General features: G+C 43.5%; 1 protein-coding gene across 1 annotated transcript in view; it reads right to left on the bottom strand.

Moving 5' to 3' along the window:
- Positions 1-21198, bottom strand: part of HMCN1 (hemicentin 1) — a 234521-nt gene that overhangs the window by 54289 nt on the left and 159034 nt on the right. Inside the window, exons 55-64 of the mRNA XM_015415242.1 lie at positions 18449-18608; positions 15967-16091; positions 12634-12817; positions 8898-8995; positions 7308-7586; positions 6621-6817; positions 6419-6500; positions 5165-5301; positions 3651-3792; positions 2015-2162 (exon numbers count right to left, since the gene is read on the bottom strand). Coding sequence (XP_015270728.1) covers positions 2015-2162; positions 3651-3792; positions 5165-5301; positions 6419-6500; positions 6621-6817; positions 7308-7586; positions 8898-8995; positions 12634-12817; positions 15967-16091; positions 18449-18608 — 1552 coding nt within the window. The remainder of the gene's footprint in view (positions 1-2014; positions 2163-3650; positions 3793-5164; positions 5302-6418; positions 6501-6620; positions 6818-7307; positions 7587-8897; positions 8996-12633; positions 12818-15966; positions 16092-18448; positions 18609-21198) is intronic.

Below are 21198 nucleotides of genomic sequence, written 5' to 3'. Positions count from 1 at the left end.
GGTTAAGTTATACAACTCAGCTTTTGAGGGCCTGGTGATTGTGCCATGGAAAGGGAATTTCCCAACAATTTATGTATTTACTATTTGTCCCGCTCCGGGGGTCATGGGCTGTGAGGGTCAGACCCCAGAACCCCCGACAAACCCCACAGGACCCCCACCGTACGTCTTACCAGAGAGAGGAGGACCCGGCAATCCAGCGCGAGAGACGGGGGCAGCGATCTCATTTGACGCACGCCACACCGGCCACGCCAGGGGACGAGACCGGGGCCCGCGGAGTGGCCTCTAGGAAGAAGAGGAGCAAGACAGAGGGGCCAACAGACTGAGAGCAAGCGCCGAGCGGCGGGAGCAGCAGTGGAGCGGCAGCGCAGCACAGAGGCTGCCAGGGCCGCCGGCATACCAACCTCCACCCCGGAGGGCATCTCAGTAAATAAAGAGGGGTGTGTCCCAAGCCGGGGGTGGAGGGGCAGTCCCGGGAGCGGGGCGGGAAGATAAAAGGCAGGGTGGAGAAGGGGCCGAGGAGGAGAAGCATGCTGTGAAATTGAGGGAAACGCAGAGAGACGAACAGCAAGCAAGAGAGAGAGTGGGAAACGTTCGCAGTGTGCTGGCAGAGGGACGCTCGGGGTTATCTTAACCCCATACCCTGCCTGTCTGAGGCCCCTCACTCCCTCTCCCTTTTTGGACCCGACCGCTGCCCGTCCTGCCGGAGTCTGACCCAGACCTCGGCAACACGGCCACAGGAGGCGCTACCCTGAGGACCAAGGGAGGACGCGACACTATTATTATTTTATCCTACCCTTCCTCAAAGAGCACTCATAGCCAATTTCATCATCACTACAAACCCGTGAGGTAAGTTAGGTTGAGACACAGTGATTGGCCCAAGGCTGCACAGTGAGTTTCACAGCAGGGTGAGAAGTCATTGTCCTTGTTTATTATTCCTTGTCTGGTGATTCCTTGCAGCCCCCAACCAACTAATTACTAATAATATCAGCACTGCTCATGATGCATAAACTGTTTTAACCAACCTTATTTTTATTTCATAAACATCATGGAAAAATTCATTCGGTTATTTATTTACTTCATCTATACCCTGCTTTTCTCCCAAATTTTATTCTCATAACAACCCGGTAAAGCAGGTTAGGCTGAGAGTATGTGATAGGTCCAGGGTTACCAAGCAAACTGCCATGGCAAATGGGGAATTAGAACCTGGGTCTCCCAGATCCTAGTTAGATCCTCTAACCACTATAGCACACTGGCTCTGGGACAACATCAGCAATCCAGAAAACTTGCTGAGTCCTCTGCACGTATGTTGTCGGATCTTTGTGGCTTTTACAGTCTCTGTTTCAGAGCTCTGAATGGCCTTTCAAGTATCCAGTTCAGAACCTGAAACAGTCCAGAGCTAAAAATCTGTTCTTCCCCAAAACATTTCCGGAGTGGGCCATATGATTTCACTTGTGTCTAGGCCACCCTTCATAGAGTTTGAATTCATAAATGACTACCTGAATAGGTCTTCTTGCTTATGCAACCTTTTTATCCCTTCAGTTTCTCATTTAAGCCAAAGGGGAAGGATCTTCTTCTTGTGTTATGTGTGTTAAGTGCTGTCAAGTCACTTCCCACTTGTGGTGACCCTATGAAATCAATGAACCCCATAACTTCTTATCGTTAACACCCTTGCTCAGGTCTTGCAAACTGAGGGCCGCGGCTTTCTTGTTTGAGTCAACCCATCTCATGTTGGATCTTCCTCTGTTCCTGCTGGCTTCAACTCTTCCTTGCATTTTCCAGTAACTCTTTTCTTCTCATAATGTGACCAAAGTATGATCACCACAGTTTAGTCATTTTAGCTTCCAGGGAGAGTTCCGACTTGATTTGATCTAGGATCCATTTTTCTTTTTGGCAGCTCTCCTCCAACACCAACTCTCCACCAACACTACATTCAAATAAATCAGCTTTCTTTCTAATATTAGTAAACAACTATAGAGGGTATTGCAATTTTTTCACTTGAACCATCAGAAGTTACCTGGCACTGTTTCCTGCAAAAACGGTTCCATCTTTTCTCCATGTGACTCTTGGAGCTGGAATACCTTCCGCAACACACTCCAAGGCAGCGGATGTATTAATATTCACAGTCACAGAAGACTGAGGACCACCTTGGATCGTAGGAGCAACTATATAAAGGAAAAATTCCAGATAGCATCAGAAACAGTTTCCTCTGAGACTTGTTGAAATCTCCACCACTGTCTCTCATTAGGCACAGGCTTCTCTGCCATTCCACAAAGGCTGGGTTTATATGTGAAAATAACTTCCAAAAATCTGCTTCAGTCCACAGAAGTTGGCAGTGGGACTATATAACTCTTTTAACACACTGCATAAAAACCCATTACAGTTTTATATGAATACCTAATATGCTCCAGACTGCAAACACTGGCATATTGCTTGTACAAAGAAAATTATTTATTTTTTTATCCCACTTAATTTTCTGGTATGTAGCCCTGCAGTATAAATTTATAACAAGTTTAGTATGATACTCACTTTGGATACATAGATATGCTGCCTACCTTGGACCTTGGTCTGAAATATTGGCTTATCTAATACATTATACAGTCCCTGAGTTGGATCCTTTTACTTCCTTCTGTTAAGCTGGATTCTATGACTCTCCTTCGCTAAGTCTTCCTTACAACAATAAAGACTTCCTCCACTGGAGAAATGAATTTTTGTGAAAGGTTGCCTCTGATGAAGAAAAATCTTCCCTTGTTGAAGGAAGTCTTTTTCTGTTGGGAAGAGACTTAATAGAAGGGAGCCACTGTCTATCAGCCCCAGTTCCTCTCAACAATGGGAAACAAAATGACTCACAAGGTTGTCATGATATGTAAAATTGAAAAGTATCTTGAAAGTGGTAGAAAAACTTTTATTAACAGCACTGTGTAAATATAAAGGTACAATGACTTATTTATTTATTTTTAATTTATATTCTAATTTATATCCCGCCCTACCCCGCCAAAGCAGGCTCAGGGCAGCTCACACAAAATAAAATACAGATTAAAACAATCAAATCACCAAACCATTAAAATAACTCACTAAAACAATACAATATCAAATATCAAAGTGCCAGCGATGTTATTCCAGTATCATAGCTATGGCGTTGCTCTTTCCTATATTAAAGATTAAATCCCCCCCCCCTTAAGAAACACACTGGCATCAGAGGACTGCATCTCTTAGGGTTGCCAGCCCCCAGGTGGGGCCTGGAGATCTCCCGCTTTCACAACTGATCTTCAGCTGACAGAGATCAGCTGTTTTGAATGGTGGACTCTATGGCGTTGTACCATGCCAAGGCCCCTCCCCTCCCCAAACCCCACCCTCTCCCGGATCCACCCCCAAAGACTCCAGGTATTTTCCAGCGCAGACCTGGCAACTCTAGCCTCTCTACCCTGGCGGGCACCACTTCCTACTGCAAAGAACACTTTTCTCCATATAGAGCCCAACTCCATCCATTGCATACAAATTTTACTGGAAAACAGAAAAGAGGGATCTCAGTAAAGACTCAGCTAAAATCTGGGGTCTGCCTATCTAATACCCTTATGTAAGTTTCCAAATTGTGCTAACCTGTAGATATGCCATGTATAAAGCTTGTATAAGGTTTCTTCCCCCATTCTTACCATTCACAGCCAATACAAACTCTCTTGCAGTTTGTCCTGCAACATTACTGGCAACGCAGGTGTAGTTTGCCACATCACTTTGGTCAGCATTATTGATCTGCAGGTATCTCCCACTGGAGAGGATGCGAACTCGAGGAGTTGCCTAAGAAAGGTTTTCACAAACAAATTGTTTTTAACTACGTACAATAACAACAACATTCTTGTTCATGGGATATGGAAAACTATGGAAAAATATGGAAAAAATAAGGTAAGGAAGAATACATAAACAAACTTTTAAGTGAGGTTAACAGATTTCAAATATCCAAATAGAGTACTGGCAGACATGCAGCCTGTATGTGCAGCATTGAGTGGCCCCATTCCCCAAGTGTGGGGTGGAATTGGTTAGAGTGTCAGACCAGGATCTGGGAGACCCAAGTTCAAATTCCCACTCTGCTGTGGAACTTTGCCGAGTGACCTGGGGCCAATCACTTATGAGAGCCAGTGTGATGTAGTGGTTAAGAGTGGGGGACTGTAATCTGGAGAACTGGGTTTGATTCCCCCCCCCCACATGAAGCCTGCTGGGTGACCTGGGGCCTCTCACAGTTCTCTCAGAACTCTCTCAGCCCCACATACTCCACAAGGCAGAGGTCATTTCGGGGGGAAACACGGGGGATCGCAGTTCCCCCGGGTGAGGTATGGGGGGCGGGGAACATGACGAAGCCCCGCCCCCCGCTTCCGGCCGCCCCGCTTCCGGCCCTCATTCAGCCAGGAGGAGGCAGGAGAAGAGGGAGGGTAAGTTGCTTCCTCCCTGCCTCTCCCCACCCCTGCCTGGAGGGCCTTTGTGGGGCTTCCTTGCACTCCTGCCGGCCTTGCAGGTCCACCGCCGATGGGGCTCGGCCGGGACTGTGGGGGGCGGGGTGTGTGGCCTTATGACACACTTCCAGTGATGTCAGGGGGTGTGGCCTTATGACACACTTCCAGTGATGTCAGGGGGTGTGGCATATGCTAATGAGTTATGCTAATGAGTTCCCCTAGCTCTTTTTCTACGAAACGACCCCTGCCACAAAGTGCCTGTTGTATGGAAAGGAAAGGAAAGAGATCGTAAACTGCTTTGAGACTCCTTAGGGTATAAAGATCAACTCTTTTTCTACTCACTCTCCACCTAACCTACTTCATAGGATTGTTGTGAGGATAAACTGGAGGAGAGGAGAATGACATAAGCCATTATGGGCCCCCACTGGGGAGAAAGGCAGGGTATAAATGAAATAAATAATGTCTGCATAGAGGCCTGCTGCATAAAGCTCAGCCACAAATCTGAAGAGTACAAATTTTGTGGCTCAGGTCCACATGCATAGGGCTCTACTCTGGCAAATATTTTGGAAATATCAATGAGGAGGTCATATTAGGCCAGGCTGTCACCATCCTAACCACCCACTGTATGGGCAGTTTGCACATCTTCATAAGGTCATGGCTAATTTAGGTCAAGGGATACAAAACCACAACAAAACTGTTGGCACAAAGACCAGAGGACGCACCTGCAAAAGCTCCCCATCTTTGAGCCACACGATTGTAGGAGGTGGCACCGCATCCGACTTGCACTCCAGTATAATCTGCCTGTTCCGCAGCACACTGAGATGCTGGGGCCCACTCGTGCCGGCAATGTTAGGGGGAACTGTTTTAAAGGGGAGGAAAACACAGTGCGTACGGTAACTTAATTTGAGGTAGGTATGGATAAGCTGATAAGTGACACCTAGCTGAGAACTTTTGCAAAGCTCAGAGTAAATTAATCTGTTGTGGGTGTTCCTCCAAATTTAAGGTCATACTATATGTTTCTAATGCCCGAGACCCAATGCACACAATTGTTTCAACACATCTTCTTCTGCCCTCTTCAGTCTTTGCTTAGTATTTGCCTGTATGCACTGACATAGGTTGAATTCTTCCTGGATCTGATTTCTGGCAAACCTTTGCTACCCCATGTTTAAAGCTAGGATTTTCCTATCACTAGCGCACGCCAAAACAGTTATGCGGAGCAGCCTTAACTGATTGACTTTCCTCACTGCCAAATGCTGAATCCTATTCCAGCATTTTCCTGACTCTTTTGCAGGTCATGATCTATATATGACTGCTTTCCTCTGCAACTGCTTGTAAAAAGGAACTGTGCCTCAGATCCAGCAAAATGTGTAATACATGTGTATCCAAGTTCCTAATCTGCATACATAAAACACAGCCCATTTGGTGTTTAACAGTGCAGTCCTAAACAGAGTTACACCCTTCTGAACTCAATGACTTCAATGAACTTAGAAGGGTATAACTCTGCCTAGGACTGCCTAGTAAGACAGGTCTGGAAGCTCCACTAGGAAAGAGGTACACAAAAGCTTGGATGTGTGTATGAATTTCTCAGAAACAGGTCCTTTAGATTGTACCACATCAGTGAAACTGATTTGTGTACATGGAATCAGTATGTTAGGAAACATCTGGAATGTTCGCAAACTGTGCTATCACAATAATTGAATGTTTTCTTCTCTTCCTTATTTTTGACCAATAGATGGACCAGAAGACGAGCTGAATTCTTTTAAAAAAATATTACTTACAAATACCAAAAATTTCTGCTATTTCATTAAACCCACTTATAAAGAGAAGAGAGAGAAAGATGCAGTGCTAATTGAGAAAACCCCAGTTCTTCTGTCTTATCCTGGGCTTGTGTGGAGGCACTATAAAGCTTCAGGAAAAAGCAGGGAGAACTGTACAACAGCATTTATGCAGCAGAATAAATCCTAAACGGACTTTACCATGAACTCTCAGCAAATATTCCTTGTCATCATCTCCTGCAGGACTAGAAGCCAAACAGGTGTATCTGCCAGTATCTTCCACCTACCAAATAAACAAACCCGATTAGGAACAAAACTCATCTACATTAAAGAAAAAGCTGGTAATGGTTGTAGAAACATTTGGCTAAGGTGACCCTTAATTTAATGATTCTGTTCCAGTTACCTGGGCATTAGATATCCGAAGAACCTCTCCTCCTCTCAGGACATGAATCTCATCTGTTTGGGGCAGTGGGCGCCCATCCTTCATCCATGTGATTTTAGGGACTGGGATGCCAGTTGACATACAGAGGAGCTCCAATGGATTGTTAACCACTATAGAAATTTCTTCTGGATGTTCTGATCCATTAATGTGAGGAGGTTCTGCAGAAGGAGAAGGACAAACCATAATGATGAACACAGTTACAAACCCAGGTGCCCTAGGAAGACACCATGGAGAAGCCTCTTCCATGCTATTGCTGTCTGAATCAGCCCTGAGATCGGGTCCTAATTGGTGCTAATTCACTTTAGGCTGTTGAAAGCATTTTAGGGAAACTCTGAAAAAGATGGCTACTTATTGCATGACTGCCATTTGAAAATGATCCACATGGACACTCAAATCACATTGGAAGTTAGCCATATCTAGGTAACACCCACAAAGGAAGCCAAGGTTTAGCATGCTTCCTGATTCCCTGCATGCTTCCTGAGATTTCAGCCAATGCAACTGGTGCTTTTAAACACTGAATGTTTATGGCAGCAATTTTATAGACAATGATTTAGGTCCTTGATCTAAGTTGCTTGCTTATGACAGCCTGAGACTGGCCAGTGGTCCAAGGTCTTAACATTATAGCATTGCAAAATTTAAATTCCATACCCAACACTTTGAGAGTAAAATGCTTGCTGACTTCCCCAGCTTCATTGGATGCTACACAGGTGTATCTGCCTGTGTCGTCAGTCTCTGACTTTGCAATATGAAGAGACATTCCTTGGTTTTCTAAAGTCACATGGAAGTCAAGGTTTACGGGTTGGTCATCTTTATGCCACAATATTTTGGGGGCTGGTGTTCCATTGGCCAAGCACAACAAGGAGGCTGGATTTCCTTTTATGGTAGTGACTTCTTCCATTCCTCCACTATTGTCTATGCTTGGCGGTACTGCAGAAAAACAATGAAGAAGAAATTAGAGCATTCATTTAAAAGTACATCTCGCCCAACAAGGAAGTCTGCAATACGTTCTCTAGGCTGACAGAGGTTGAGAATAATATTTTCCTTTAAAGGATCCATGCTAAACAAAATTTTCCACATACATTATTTGCAAGTTGCTTTGCAGAGGTAGTTGTCATGCCATTTGGTCTCAATTAAGGTTGCACACAGACATGGCCATAGCCAGGATTTTTGACTTTGGAGGGCATTTAAATAAGTTGGGGGGTACTATGTCAGGAGCAATGAGAGAGTAAAAGCTGGAAAAGAGTGATGAGAGAGAGGGCTGGACTAGGGATCAGACCTGCCCTGTGGAGTGCCTCGCCCACAGCTAGCCAGAGGTACACAGCAGGCAGGGCAAGGTGATGGCTCAGCTCGGCGTGGCCATGGTGCACACGAAAAATAAAATAAACCAGCTGGATGGGAGGGGGGCTGGGCAGTAAGTTGGGGGGCCAAGCCCGAAGATGCCCCGCTGTAGCTATGGGCCTGCAAGCAGATGAACCAGAACAGAATGCCTCACTAAACATCAGTGTTATTTCATAACTGACCAGTGCCCTTTTGCTACCCCGATTGCTGCTTAAAACAATTTCCCTTCTTTTCCATCACAGTTCTCTCCCCCCCCCCCATCATAGTTCTTGAACCCATTTGGTCCACACTTAATGTAATCCTATTGGCTGTGGCAACTGGTGCACTTTAGTTTATAAACTGGTGCACTTTAGTTTATATTATCAAATCACACATGACAAAGACAACGTCCCCTTGGTCACCAGGACAATGGTGTCAGCAACTGAGCAGATGGCCACTGAAAGGAAGTATAGAAACAACAATGTAAACATAAAAATTCCCAAAAGCTTCAAAAATGGAGGACGCTTCCTGATACACATGACTATGAACATTAAGTTGTTTAGTTGCAGCCCTATTTATTTATTTATTTATATTTACATTTATACCCCGCCCACCCTGTAAACAGGCTCTGGGCGGCTTACAAAAGACGGCCTGCAGGCAGATACAAATAAAACAATACAAATATTAAAATCCCTTAATTCAAAACCAGAAGTAAGGAACCATCTGTTCTAAAGGCTAAAACTTCATTTTTTTAAAGGTTTGAAATGTTTAAGGATGAAAGATTTCAATAGATGGCAGGGATTTGTACAGGGATCAGAAGTGGGACAGAAAGCAAGATAGACGTCACTTTAAGAAATTTACTCAGGAAGGGAACGTTACAATTTCACTTTATTTTAGACACACACACTCAAAGAGACTTACCATACACCTGAAGGCTATGATGCTTATTGTCCACACCAGCTCTGTTGGATGCTACACATGTATACATGCCAACATCAGCTATTTGTGCTCTTAGAATTCTGTGAAGGACACAACCATAATAATTGATCAAAAGATTATAGCACACAACACATTGTTCTGCCTGGTGTGCACCACATTACAGACCTTCCCAAGATAAGGACCAATGAAACTGCAAGGACATTATTCATCAGTTATATGATAACATCTCATCAGGGGGCATGGCAGCTGAGTTTCCGGCTGGCTGCATCCCTTCCATCTCCTGCTATTCCCACAGAGGATTAGAGCTCTGCTTACAGAAAACATAGCCTTGACTGGAATAGAATATCAATGCCAGGTATGGGAAGAACTAGAGCAAAGAAAGCTGCCAAAAATCCTCCTTACAGACCTCCTAAAAAGAGCAATATTGACATAGAACACTCAGATGACTCAGACCTGGAGGCTTCTCTGTTAGAGGAAATGGCGGTAGGGGGGAGTAACCCCGTTCAAACGCAACAGACTGTGTTATTGCTTGCCCTAACAGAGATAAGAAACAAAATTAAGAATGATATAAAGTCACTGAGTGGAGAGGTTGGACAATTAAAGAAGGCATTTGAAAAGCTCAAACAAACCATTGAGCCAATAAATAAGAAATTAGACGAACTTACTGCAGCATTGAAAACGACAGAGGAAAGCTGAATCAGCACATCAGTCAGCAAAAAAGAATGCAGAAGACATCAAAGAATTTAAAGAATTTGACATATGGGCTAAGAATAGAATTATACTCCAGGAAGCAAAACTGAGAGAGAAGAAAGCTAAACTACGTGGAGTATCTGTAAACTTTGTTGAAAAAGAAAATCTCTCTGCAGCTTTAAACAAATGGCTGACTCAAATCCTTCTCAAAGCAGGAGTACCAGGAGTACCATCAGCTCCGCCTTCCAGCTAAACATCTCCAAAAAGGCCCCTGAAAATGCTTCTCCAGACATAATTGTTGAGTTTAAACAGCTGCAGAAAAAAAAATAAACTTTTTGCAATCGTGAGAGACAAGCAAGAACTGAGCTTGGAGGACACAACTGTATATCTGTTTCCTGACATTCCAGTGGAGGTAATTATTGCAAGAAGAAGTCTCAGGGAAACAGTGAAAATCCTCAGAGATAAAGGAATTGAGTATAGATGGCTGCCCCTTGTACATCTAGTCATTAATTTGGAAAGCAAAATGTTTACATCTTTTAATGAGATTACAGGGAAAAATTTAGTAACTAAATTAAGTAATGAAAGTGTTTGAACTGAGACATTATGTTTGGTAGCAGAGTGGTAGAAAGCAATTCATAAAGTAAGTTAGAGTTAGCATGTTAGTATGTAGAATAAGATAGGGTTAATAGATAGGATAAATGTTACTACTACTACTACTACTACTACTACTACTACTACTACTAATACTAATAATAATAATAAAAAATAGAAAATAGGAATGGAACTGTTAAACCAACGGCATAGCAAGGAGGGGAAGGGTGTGCCCCCCCAAGACCTCCGATCAAAGGGAGGAGGGTTTCGGAGGCAACCCTGTTCAACTTTTCTTTCTAGGTTTGGAAGAAGACACAGTATAAGTATAAAATAAGTATGTATGGAGGGAATCCAGCTACAGAAGTTAACAAGTCTAAGATAAATTAAGGAAGAATCTAATAATGTTTAGAATATGAAGTTGTACAGTGGTTTGGTTAAGCAGGTAAAGAAATGGAATAAGATAATGAGGATGGAGATTATTTATATGCTTTCAATGTTTAATATGATTTCTTGATAGAGGAGAATATACAGAAAATGAAGTGTTATGAATTGTATAAAATATATGGATACATGCACACTTAAAAATATTAATAAAAATAACATCTCATCAGGGTCTGCCTATAACCTTTAGTACCTTTTGATAGTCAACTGACTCAACTGGATAGCGCAGGCTAGCCTAATCTCTTAGATCTTGGAAGCTAAGTAGGGTTGACCCTGGCTAGTATTTGGATGGGAGACCGCCAAGGAATACCAGGGGCATGATGTGGAGACAGGCACTGGCAAACCACCTTTGAATGTCTCTTCATGGGATCGCTATAAGTTAGCTGTGATATAATGGCAAAAAACAAGATAGTCAGCTAGTCAAAGGGAAAGTCTGAGCTCTGATTTCCACAGAATGATCTTGGGGTGGGGACGACTTCTTTCTGTGATCTGTTGCAATTTCTGAAAATGGCTGAATATAACTTTTGGAAAGTATTATTCATGTACTACATTGAATTATAAGGGTACATAGACAGCTGTTCTCAGTGGTAGTTCCTCAGTCCTTTCTCTTTAGAGAGAAATTTCCACCAGAAGAAGAAGAAGAGGAGATTGGATTTATACCCCGCCCTTCACTTGGAGTCTCGGAGCAGCTTACAAACTCCTTTCCCTTCCCCTCCCCACAACAGACACCCTGTGAGGTGGGTGGGGCTGAGAGAGCTCTGACACAAACTGCCCTTTCAGGAACAGCTGTGCCCTTTCAGGAACAGCTGTGCCAGAGCTTGTGACTGACCCAAGGTCACATCAGCAGGTGCAAGTGGAGGAGTGGGGAATCAAACCCAGTTCTCCCAGATTAGAGTCCGCGCACTTAACCACTACACCAAACTCGCTCTCTAGTTTACCAAAGTACCTGCATTTTTATAACATACAATTAAGAAGCCTACAGTTTGCTGAAACCTGTTATAATTAAGGCTGAGAGAGAAGAACTAGATCTGTTTGGAAGAACTCCCTACTCACTAGAGAGCCAGTAGACCAAACCGCCTTCAGTCCTTTTACCTCCCCTTAGAATTTTGCAGATCAAAGCAATGGGCTACCAAAGAGGTACAACGGAAGGCAGGCCTGGAAGGAGATTGTCCAGGATTCTTCACAGAAGGACAGGATGCCAGTGTAACAAACTCCTATGAAATTTATTGATCTTACTTTCCCCTTCCTCCCAATCTCGTCTGTTGTTATCAAAATATGCCTTTTGTTCCCTTCATAAGCTGTTTAAGAACTTTAAGAACTACTAGCCCTAATGTCAGGAACATGGGGCACAAGGAGCTCTACAAAGCCTGAAAAAATACACTGTGTGTGATAAAAGTTGTGGAGAATTAATATCAGAGCCAAACAGAGAAAATTCAGAACCAGTCACCTCGAGCAAATAGTCCTCCACAAGGCCGGTATTAGCATACCCTGAGGTGGGGCCTTCGAATGGGGCCCACTGCCATCTGCTCCCTGCCCATGCACCTCCCCTGCCACCTGCCTGGGGGCCCTTCCTGCTCTTGCTGGCTTGCAAGCACTTTGCCACCGGCGTTCCCAGCTGCAGGCAGTAAGGGTAGCTGTGAGTGCTGGTGGTGGGCAGATGCACAGGCAGGTGGGGGAAAGGAAGGAGGAGGCTGGTGGTGGGCAGAGGGATGGGGGGGCTTGGCACTCTTTGCCTGGGGCTCCCCAAAACCTGGAACAGGCCCTCGTCTTATCCCTTGATATCTGTTATTGTTTATTGTGTCATCTGTTGTTTTATTGGTTTTATTGTTTTATGAATCTTGGGTTGTAAGCTGCACTGAGCCCACTTGTGGGATAGGGTGGGGTATAAATTAAATAAATAATAATAATAATACTTTGATCCATCAAATCAGTCTTATTTGCTGACCTAATGGGCAAGGACTGAGACTGAATAAAGTTTAAATACTTGAAATCTTACCTGAGAATCTGTCCACCTGAGAGAAGTCGGATGTGAGAGGAGATAGAAAGAGGAAGCCCATTCTTTAGCCAGTTTATCTGTGGAGGAGGAGTGCCCACAGCTTGACATTGAATGCTTACTGAAGTGTCCAGTATGGCGGTTACAGACTCTGGCTCATCCATATTCTTAGTGATAATTGGCGGAACTACATTTGGCAGCCAAACAGGTAGGGAAAATAAATGGAGAAAAAAGTTAAATGGTCAGTGTATGAAATTATTCCTGAGGAAGCAGCTCACCTTGTCCTGAACCCCAAGATGGCAGAAATACAACTTTTCCCATCCAAGAAAACCATTCCCCATAGTGTTCCAAGCTAAATAATATCCAAACGTTGCACTCAGCAACCCAACCCCCATGCAATTCTCTTGCCAGACAACTGCAAGTCATGCTGAATTGCTTTATAAATCTTTCTAAAAATTGTGTTTGTAGCCAGCAAGCAGTTCCTGTTTAATCTATCAAAGGAGGTACAAGCAATAATGATTGTGTCTTAACATTTAAGCAATTGTATCCTTCAGTTACGTAGTGCCATAATATCCCACTGAGTATTGCTTTTTTGGAAGCCACCATTCATGCGCTTCTCAACTTTTCAGCACAGAAAAGGCTGTAGCAAAGTCCCTTCTTGCCACATTTTCAGGATACCAGGAGAGATGAAAACCACACTAGGAGGCTAACAGGTTACCAGTTTCTGCCATTTTGGGAGATAATCTAATATCCAGACCTGATCTGGGGCCTGGAGCAGTCAAGTTCCATAATAAAGTTGGCATCAAGCAGAAAACACTTCGTAGTTATGGAGCACATATTTACATACTAAACCAAAGAAATGTAACCATCCAAATGTGGAAACTGTGCTTCTCGTAATTTGACAGCATGTTGGTAGGGCTACTAGGGGCCAGATAAAATTGCTTCAGAAACTGTATCTTGACTGTTGACTGCCATTTAGATGTCCCTAGCTAAAGAGGCATAACAGAGCAGCCTGTGGGGCTCTGAATGAGAAGAATCAGCAGTCCTGAGGTAAACTCAATAGTAGCAACTGTACTGAAGATATAATTAGGCCTGGCCATCAAGAAAAATGCTAGAGGGACTTTCAGTTGGAAGAAATATTGTCTGGTTTCTAAAGTCTTTGAAAAAATACCTCCAGAGGTTGGAAATGGATAGTTTCATCAGAGATTTCTAAAATATATTGTGTTTCTCATTGTAATCTTGTTTATGCTTTTCATTCTTCAATACTGGATTTGTTGAACGTTGGCCTGTGACTATTCCCTTTACCTTCTCTTGTTTTAAATACTTTCACACACACACACACACACATATCCCCCCCCCCCTGGTATGCTGTACCGTGATTCCATATTCAGCATTTTGGGGAAACTGGCCCCAGGAGTTTGCTCCTTTGTAGGCCTGTGAGGGAGTCTTTTAACTTTTTTGGCACAGAAAGGGCCATTAGTTAATTCTTAGTCAGGCCTTTATCGCAACAACCCAAAGAGGGGAAAGCCAGTGCTATGTTAGCTTAGGCAGAACGAGCACATGATATGTGCGTGTTCAGTTATTTTAAGGATATTCTAAAATAATAAATTCTGAATGTGAAAAATTTGACTGAACTTCCATTTTTCTTAGAAACTATAGGATTTTAAAAACAAAACATTATTTGAAGCTTCATTTGACTTTGTTAGACTTCTTTCTGTAATGCGTTGGATGCAAAGCATTACCAGCAAAGTAGAGAGGGTACAACAACAACAACAACAAATACCTTTTATTGGCATAAAATATTAAACAGTTGCCATTGGGGTAAAACAATCCTATAAAATTTGTGGAAAATAAATAACTTCTAAAAGCATTACAAGGTATGGCTATTTATATAAGCTTAAAATTATAGCAAGATAAAATTTGCCCAACCGCAGAACCTTGAATTAAATTATGCAACTCATTGATCTCAATTAGAATGATCAAGGACATTTTTCCGTTTTATAAGAGCATAAAAGAACTTGGCAGTCAATTCAATAATCTCCGAATCCCGGGAAGTAAGGAGGTAGTGTAGCTTGCTTCCATCCGGTTGGCATGCAACCTTGCTAAGGGGGACTTCCAGAAATTTTGCTCGAATGTCATTTAGCAGGTTACAGCATAAAAGTACATGCTCAACTGTTTCTAGTTCTCTCTTACTGCATCCGCAATATCTAATTGCATAAGGGATTTTCTTATATCTCCCCTCAAGAATGGCGGAGGGGAGAACATTGAACCGTGCTAGCATGTAAGCTCTGCACAATTGCGGTGATATCAGGGAGAAAAAATATTGTGGTGGAGCACCAGAGAGTGGATAGGCCCATCTAACTGAGGAACACCTACCGGAAGCAAGAGCTCTGAGCTCTTGCATTTCTATATCGATAAGTCTCTGCTTAAGCAGAGTAAAAACCTCCGGCTCTGTTAAAGTGACAAAATCATTCAGATTAAAGCCAATAGAATTAATTTTCTTTTCAATAGCCAAGAGCCAGGCAGAGGGATGTGAATCTTTCAACATATAGGCAATAAGGCTATTATGAGTGCATCTAAAATGCAATCGCAGCCAGAATCTAAAGGTGATGAGTAGAGAGGGTAAAAAAGTTCTGCCTTCCCCCCTGCAACTGCAGCTCACTGAACCACCTGGTGAAGGGAGTCAAGGAATGCATGGGAACAATGTCAGGCACAAAGTGAGAGTCTGCAGTGGCAAGGAAGAATCACCAAAAACTGGTGTGCTACTATGCATGCAGAACTGTCACTATACCAGTGGAATGAGACCTCTGGATCCAACCCAATGCCTTATCAAAGTATTGCCCTCACGCTTCTAATGTATCTTTGTAATCATAAGGACCAGACATATATCTCAGTAAAATATTTGTGTGCCCCATGTATTGCTTGGGAGGAAAGGCGGCATGGTATAGTCCAATTTCATCATATCTCAGAAGTGAAGCAGGGCTGTTACATGGAGGGGTAGGCACCAAGGAAGACTCTGCAGAGGAAGGTGATGGCAAACCACCTCTGCTTTGCACTTGCCTTGAAAGCCCCTTGGCTGGGGTTTCCAAGTCAGCTGCATCTTGACAGCACTTTACACACACACACACACACATGTTGCTTAAGGGTCCAAGCGGCCCACAGGCCCCTGTGTTACCTACTCCTACTCTACAAAATACATTATCTTACTTTAAGCAACAGTTACGTATTACATGAAGATACATTTTAAATCCTTCCTTTTTAGAGCAGTGACAATCTTATAAGACAAATGGTGCTCCACCTTTGCCCTGTTACAACTCCCCCCACCCCAAAACTCACCATATACGTTCACACTGAAAATTCGGTCTTCTTCCCCTGCAGGATTGGTAGCTATGCAAGTATATTTTCCCACATCACTGGTTAGTGCCCCAAAAATGTTCAATGAGCTGCCATCTGGAGCCACACTAGAAAAGACATTTCAGAAAACTAAATTTTTAAGAGCCAAACTAGATGTTTCATCTAACTCGTGGCTACCACAGGGACTTGCAAGCACACAGTAGCTACAAGTCCCGAAAGGGAGCTCAATCCCAATTCACTACAGAGGCTTGGTTTGTATTAGGACTGTGGCACAGAGAAAGGAGGGCCTTGAGCCCCTCCCACATCATTTTCCCTACCTGAAACTGCCAGGAAAGCATTATTAATTAGTCCCCGACAGCATATGGGGATTGAGTTCCTACAAGGAATTGTTGTTGTTGTTGTTTCTATTTATTAATCGCCCTATCCCAGGTCACGCTGGGCTCTGCAGTTGCAAGTCCCTGTGGTGGCCATAAATTAGATGTATCATCTAGTTTGGCCATAACAGTGCCACCCTAAGCCCATTGGCTTCAATAGACTTATACAGATATAACTCTGTTTAGGACTGTACAGAAAATGTAAATACTTAGGAGGTGACTTTGATACAAAGGGTATGTGACTGAACATAGATCTCTAGTTTTGGAAACTGTGGCTGACTTATTTTGGCCATGTCATGCGGAAGAACTCACTAGAAAAAGCAATTATGCTTGGATTGGTTAGTGGCAAAAGGAAATCGGGCTGCCAAAGAACACGGTGGCTAGACACCATAAAAGTTGACAGCAGCCTGAGCATGGAATGACTCAACGAAACAGTACAAGATTGGAAAACATGGAGAGAGCTGGCCCATAGAATCGCCAAGAGTTGGACACAACTGAATGGTTAACAACAACAACAACAACAACATGATATAATGACAGAGGATCTAGGTTCTGTGGATTCATTCTGCTAGAACAGCTGCTTTCCTACCTAAATCCTCAGAAAATATTCTATTGTCATTTGAATGTTTAGTGCTGCAATCTGAAGCACATAAATGAAGTAAATTCCTTTAAAACTGACAGGGCTTTTTCCCAAGAAACATGGTTAGCAATTAACTGGGTTGTTAACAATCATTTCACTTAACCAGCTAGTAAATTCCAGCTGAAAGGATCTCTGTAGAGCTCAGCAAGCCATAATTCGTTGTGTGTTTATCGGCACAGTGGTGGGATAAATGCAGCTTGAGTTGTGGTTTGGAAACATGCTGGAGGAAATTACATATTTGTGTCAGTGCACAATGAACATTCTAAGGAACTGCTCAACCAACATACACAACTGACAAAATTGGTCCTGGGAACCGGCTCATGTGAGCTGAGACTGAAAGAGCCAGTTTGGGCTGACTTTATAATGAAATGATGTGGAGCAGCCATTCACAAATTTCCCTGCTGCCATTCTCCCTCTTGAAGAATCATTTAAAATATTCCTACCACCATTCATTTATTGGGTTGGATCCAAATATGACATTCCACCAGCAGAATGGCAGTTATGCTGGTGGAACAGCTCTTTTATTAGCAGAGAAAGCAAAACAATTTCTGATTTCCCACACCCGCCATGGAGGCCCCCCCTCCACTTTGTCCACCATGATGTTCCTTAAGGTCTGTTTGCCCCCAGGAACAGAATTTCAGGGGGTCAAGTATGCTATGGTAAGAGTGGAGAGGCAGGAAAACCATCCATCTTCACTCTGCAGGCAGTGGTTTGGATCCTACCCATTGTATTTCATTAATTATGCTCTACTAAAAAGAGTATTTGAGGCAAGATACCATGAAAATACTGAGAATGCACTGGGGTTCAAAACCTTTGTTTGTAGGAGCTAGCCTCCACATGCATCATGGAATATAGTGAACATATTCTCTTGCCTGTTCTTATCATAATACTCTTTGCACATATATAGTACATCCGAAATCTCAAAAGCCCTGTTCAGTGATTAGTTTTCAGTGCACCAATCTCACAGAACAGGAGAGCATGCTACCCACAATAGTTCTGATACAGGCAGTTGCCATTTTGTGTGAATAGTGCAACATGCTATTTTCATGCTCTGGTGTGCATATATCCTCGAAAATCTGGGTTTCTGACTGCACATATCATAGCTAGAAAGTACACATTGCTCTATTCACCCAGAATGGCAACAGTATACAGCAACATGATTGTGTGTAGCATGACTGCCCCTTATATACAGTTGGGTTACCAAAAATGGTATTGACCGAATAGCATTTGTGTTTTGTATCAAATGCAAAATATCTAAAGCCAGCATGGATCTAGCACTCTTAAAGCCTTGTCCAGAATTTTGTTTGGGTTCTTCACCAACTCTACTCTCTGGCTTGGCTTTCTCCCACTTTTTATTCCACTTCTTTGTGTCACCGTTCTCCTCTTTCCTTACTTTACTTCCTTATGAGGACTGTGGTTTGCTTCATAACAAGAGATCTCAACACTTCACCTTATCCGCTTAGATTCATCACTGCTGACTGGTTTTCCATCTTTCAGCCACTGAATTACAGGCGAGGGGATTCCATTGGCCTTACAGAAAAGCTGGATGTTTTCCCCAATGATGACACTCACTTCACTTGGCATCTCTGACCCAGCAATGTCTGGAGGAACTTTGTGAGGGAAAAATGTACATTAGCAACATCTCTACACGAGCAAGATAATGGCTCAGCTCAGTTCAACCATCGAACAAAACCATGTCTTAGGGCCAAACTAGACACAGCCGCCAATGCCATTTTAGAGATGAATTCAACCATACAAAAATTCAGCACAGGCCCAATCCAGATGGGGCCTACAATACAGTGAGAACAAGGGACCTTGTCCCCCCCTCATCTCTTTCCAAGGGATGAAACACCTCCACCCCATGGATGTTTCTCTCCCCAACTATTAAAGCTTAGCCAGTCCTTGTGCATCTAGAGTGAGAAGAGGGTTTCCTTCTCTACCTTCTCATTCTGTCCTATAGGAACTCAAGCAAGAAAGTGAGATTACCAAGGTGCCTGAAGGAGAGCAAGCTGGTTGTGGAGAAAGGGGAGTCCACCACCCAATTGTGGCTAGCTTGCTCTGTTCCAGGGGCTGCTGTTGTGGTGGCAGTTTTAATTTCTCTTATCTGCAGTCAGTTTTTTTCGACTCCACACAACTGCCTGGGTGTTAGCCTGGGTTGAGAGCATGGAGTCTGTGAGGATGAGTGTGTCCACAGTAGGAGTGGATGGACAATTTATATCCATCCCTTACCCACAGTTCAGTGATGCTCACAGCTTACTTATCCTCCAGTTCCTCTAGTGTTCCAAGGTGGTCACTACAAACCTACTGGGCAATGAATGGTCTTGTCTACTTTCCTGTGATGGGTGCCACATTGGGGAATGGGGCTCAGAAAATCCACAGGTGGCATGTCAAAGAGCCACATGTGGCTCCCAAGTCACTGGTTGAGTATCACTGATCTATAACAAGTGGATTATGGCCCAGTGGTATAACTGTGCTTTCTACTTCATATTATTAGCTGCTTCTGGCAGGGGGTAGGGAAACCTGAAACAGGATGCAGGTATGCTGTAACTGGATATTATACAGGGGATTGGGAACCTTATTAATGCAACTGCCATTTTTGAGCTGCACTTTTAGAGCACTGTCTTTTTTGACCCCAACACTGAGCAATAAACCACAGCAACTAAAGTCCTTATGGATTTTCAGAATACTCTGCTCTTTCAACCACAAGCTTCCCACTCAGTTTCATTAGGCAAGTAGAACTTCCCTTCCCTGACTTTTTATAAATTCCATCAATGGGATTCAAAGCTGTTCTTCTGTTGTAGGTTGCCAACTCTGGGATGGGAAATACCTGGAGATTTGGGGGATGGAGTCTGGGGAGGGCAGAGTTTAGGGAGGGAAGGGACTTCAGTGGGGTAGAATGACTTAAAAGTCTACCCTCCAAAGCAGCCATTTTCTCCAGGGGAACTAATCTCTGCAGTCTGGAAAGTAACTGTAATAGTGGGAGATCTCCAGGTACCACCTGGATGTTGGCAACCCTATTCTATTGAGCGGAAACCACTTTCATTCAAATAAGAGGAGAGGTCTACAGTTTTTATGGATTTTCCACTCAAGACACAGCCCACACTTTTCACAAGGGTCCCCTAACTCTCAAGAGCTGTCCTAGGCCTGATTTGGTGGCGAGGGCGGGGTATAAATTAAATAAATCAAATCAAGAGAGGGGCCTGCAGAAGACAGGAGGAGGTGGGAAGGATATGTTTTAGGGGTGTGTATTGAGAAAATTTTCATTATAACTTCAGATCTGGGCTGGGGTCTCTGTGTTATTGTGATTACTTATTTCCAGTTAAGACATTACCATTTGGGGATTCAAAATCTTGTAAGAACATAAGAACATAAGAGACGCCAATGTTGGATGAGGCCAAAGGCCCATCCAGTCCAACACTCTGTCACACAGTGGCCAAAAATACCAGGTGCCATCAGGAGGTCCATTAGTGGAGCCAGGACATTAGAAGCCCTCCCACTGTTGGCCCCCCCAAGCACCAAGAAGACAGAGCATCACTTGCCCCAGAGCCCCTATCTATACCTTGTGGCTAATAGCCACTGATGGACCTCTGCTCCATATGCTTATCTAATTCCCTTTTGAAGCCGTCCATGCTTGTAGCCGCCACCACTTCCTGTGTCAGTGAATTCCATGTGTTAATCACTCTTTGGGTGAAGATGTACTTCCTTTTATCCGTTCTAACCCGACCGCTCAGCAATTTCATTGAGTTTCAGAGTTCAGGACCATTATTTTCAATGGACAAAGTATATGAAGTCTGGCACAGCTGTTTATAAAGATAACGGCACTAAATTTGCACAGATCACACTAACTCAGCTTAGAGGGAACACTGCTCCCAGGGACCATCATTCCACTTTGGGGCCTGTCATTCCACACATAGTATACATATGCTGCCTCAGGAAGCACATTCCATTCTGGGGGCTGTTATTCCAGTCCCAGAGCAGTCCATCTGGGCCCACTCTGGGCAGTCATTCCAGGCCCAGGGCAGGTCTCTAAAGCATTTTCAGTCAGTTAGCATTCCTTGCCCCCATTATATTCAATGGTCCTTCAGGCATCTCCCATTGTTTCCAGTGGGCTTTCTTGTCATTTGTTTAGTACATCCTGCCTCAGCTCCCTATTTATCCAACCACAGGGGGGGAAAGGTTCCCCCCAAGAAAAAGGGAAAG

The sequence above is a fragment of the Gekko japonicus genome, unplaced genomic scaffold (assembly GCF_001447785.1).
Source record: "Gekko japonicus isolate JY-2015 unplaced genomic scaffold, Gekko_japonicus_V1.1 scaffold269, whole genome shotgun sequence".
Classification (NCBI taxonomy): domain Eukaryota; kingdom Metazoa; phylum Chordata; class Lepidosauria; order Squamata; family Gekkonidae; genus Gekko; species Gekko japonicus.
This window is presented reverse-complemented; position numbering and strand designations above follow the sequence as displayed.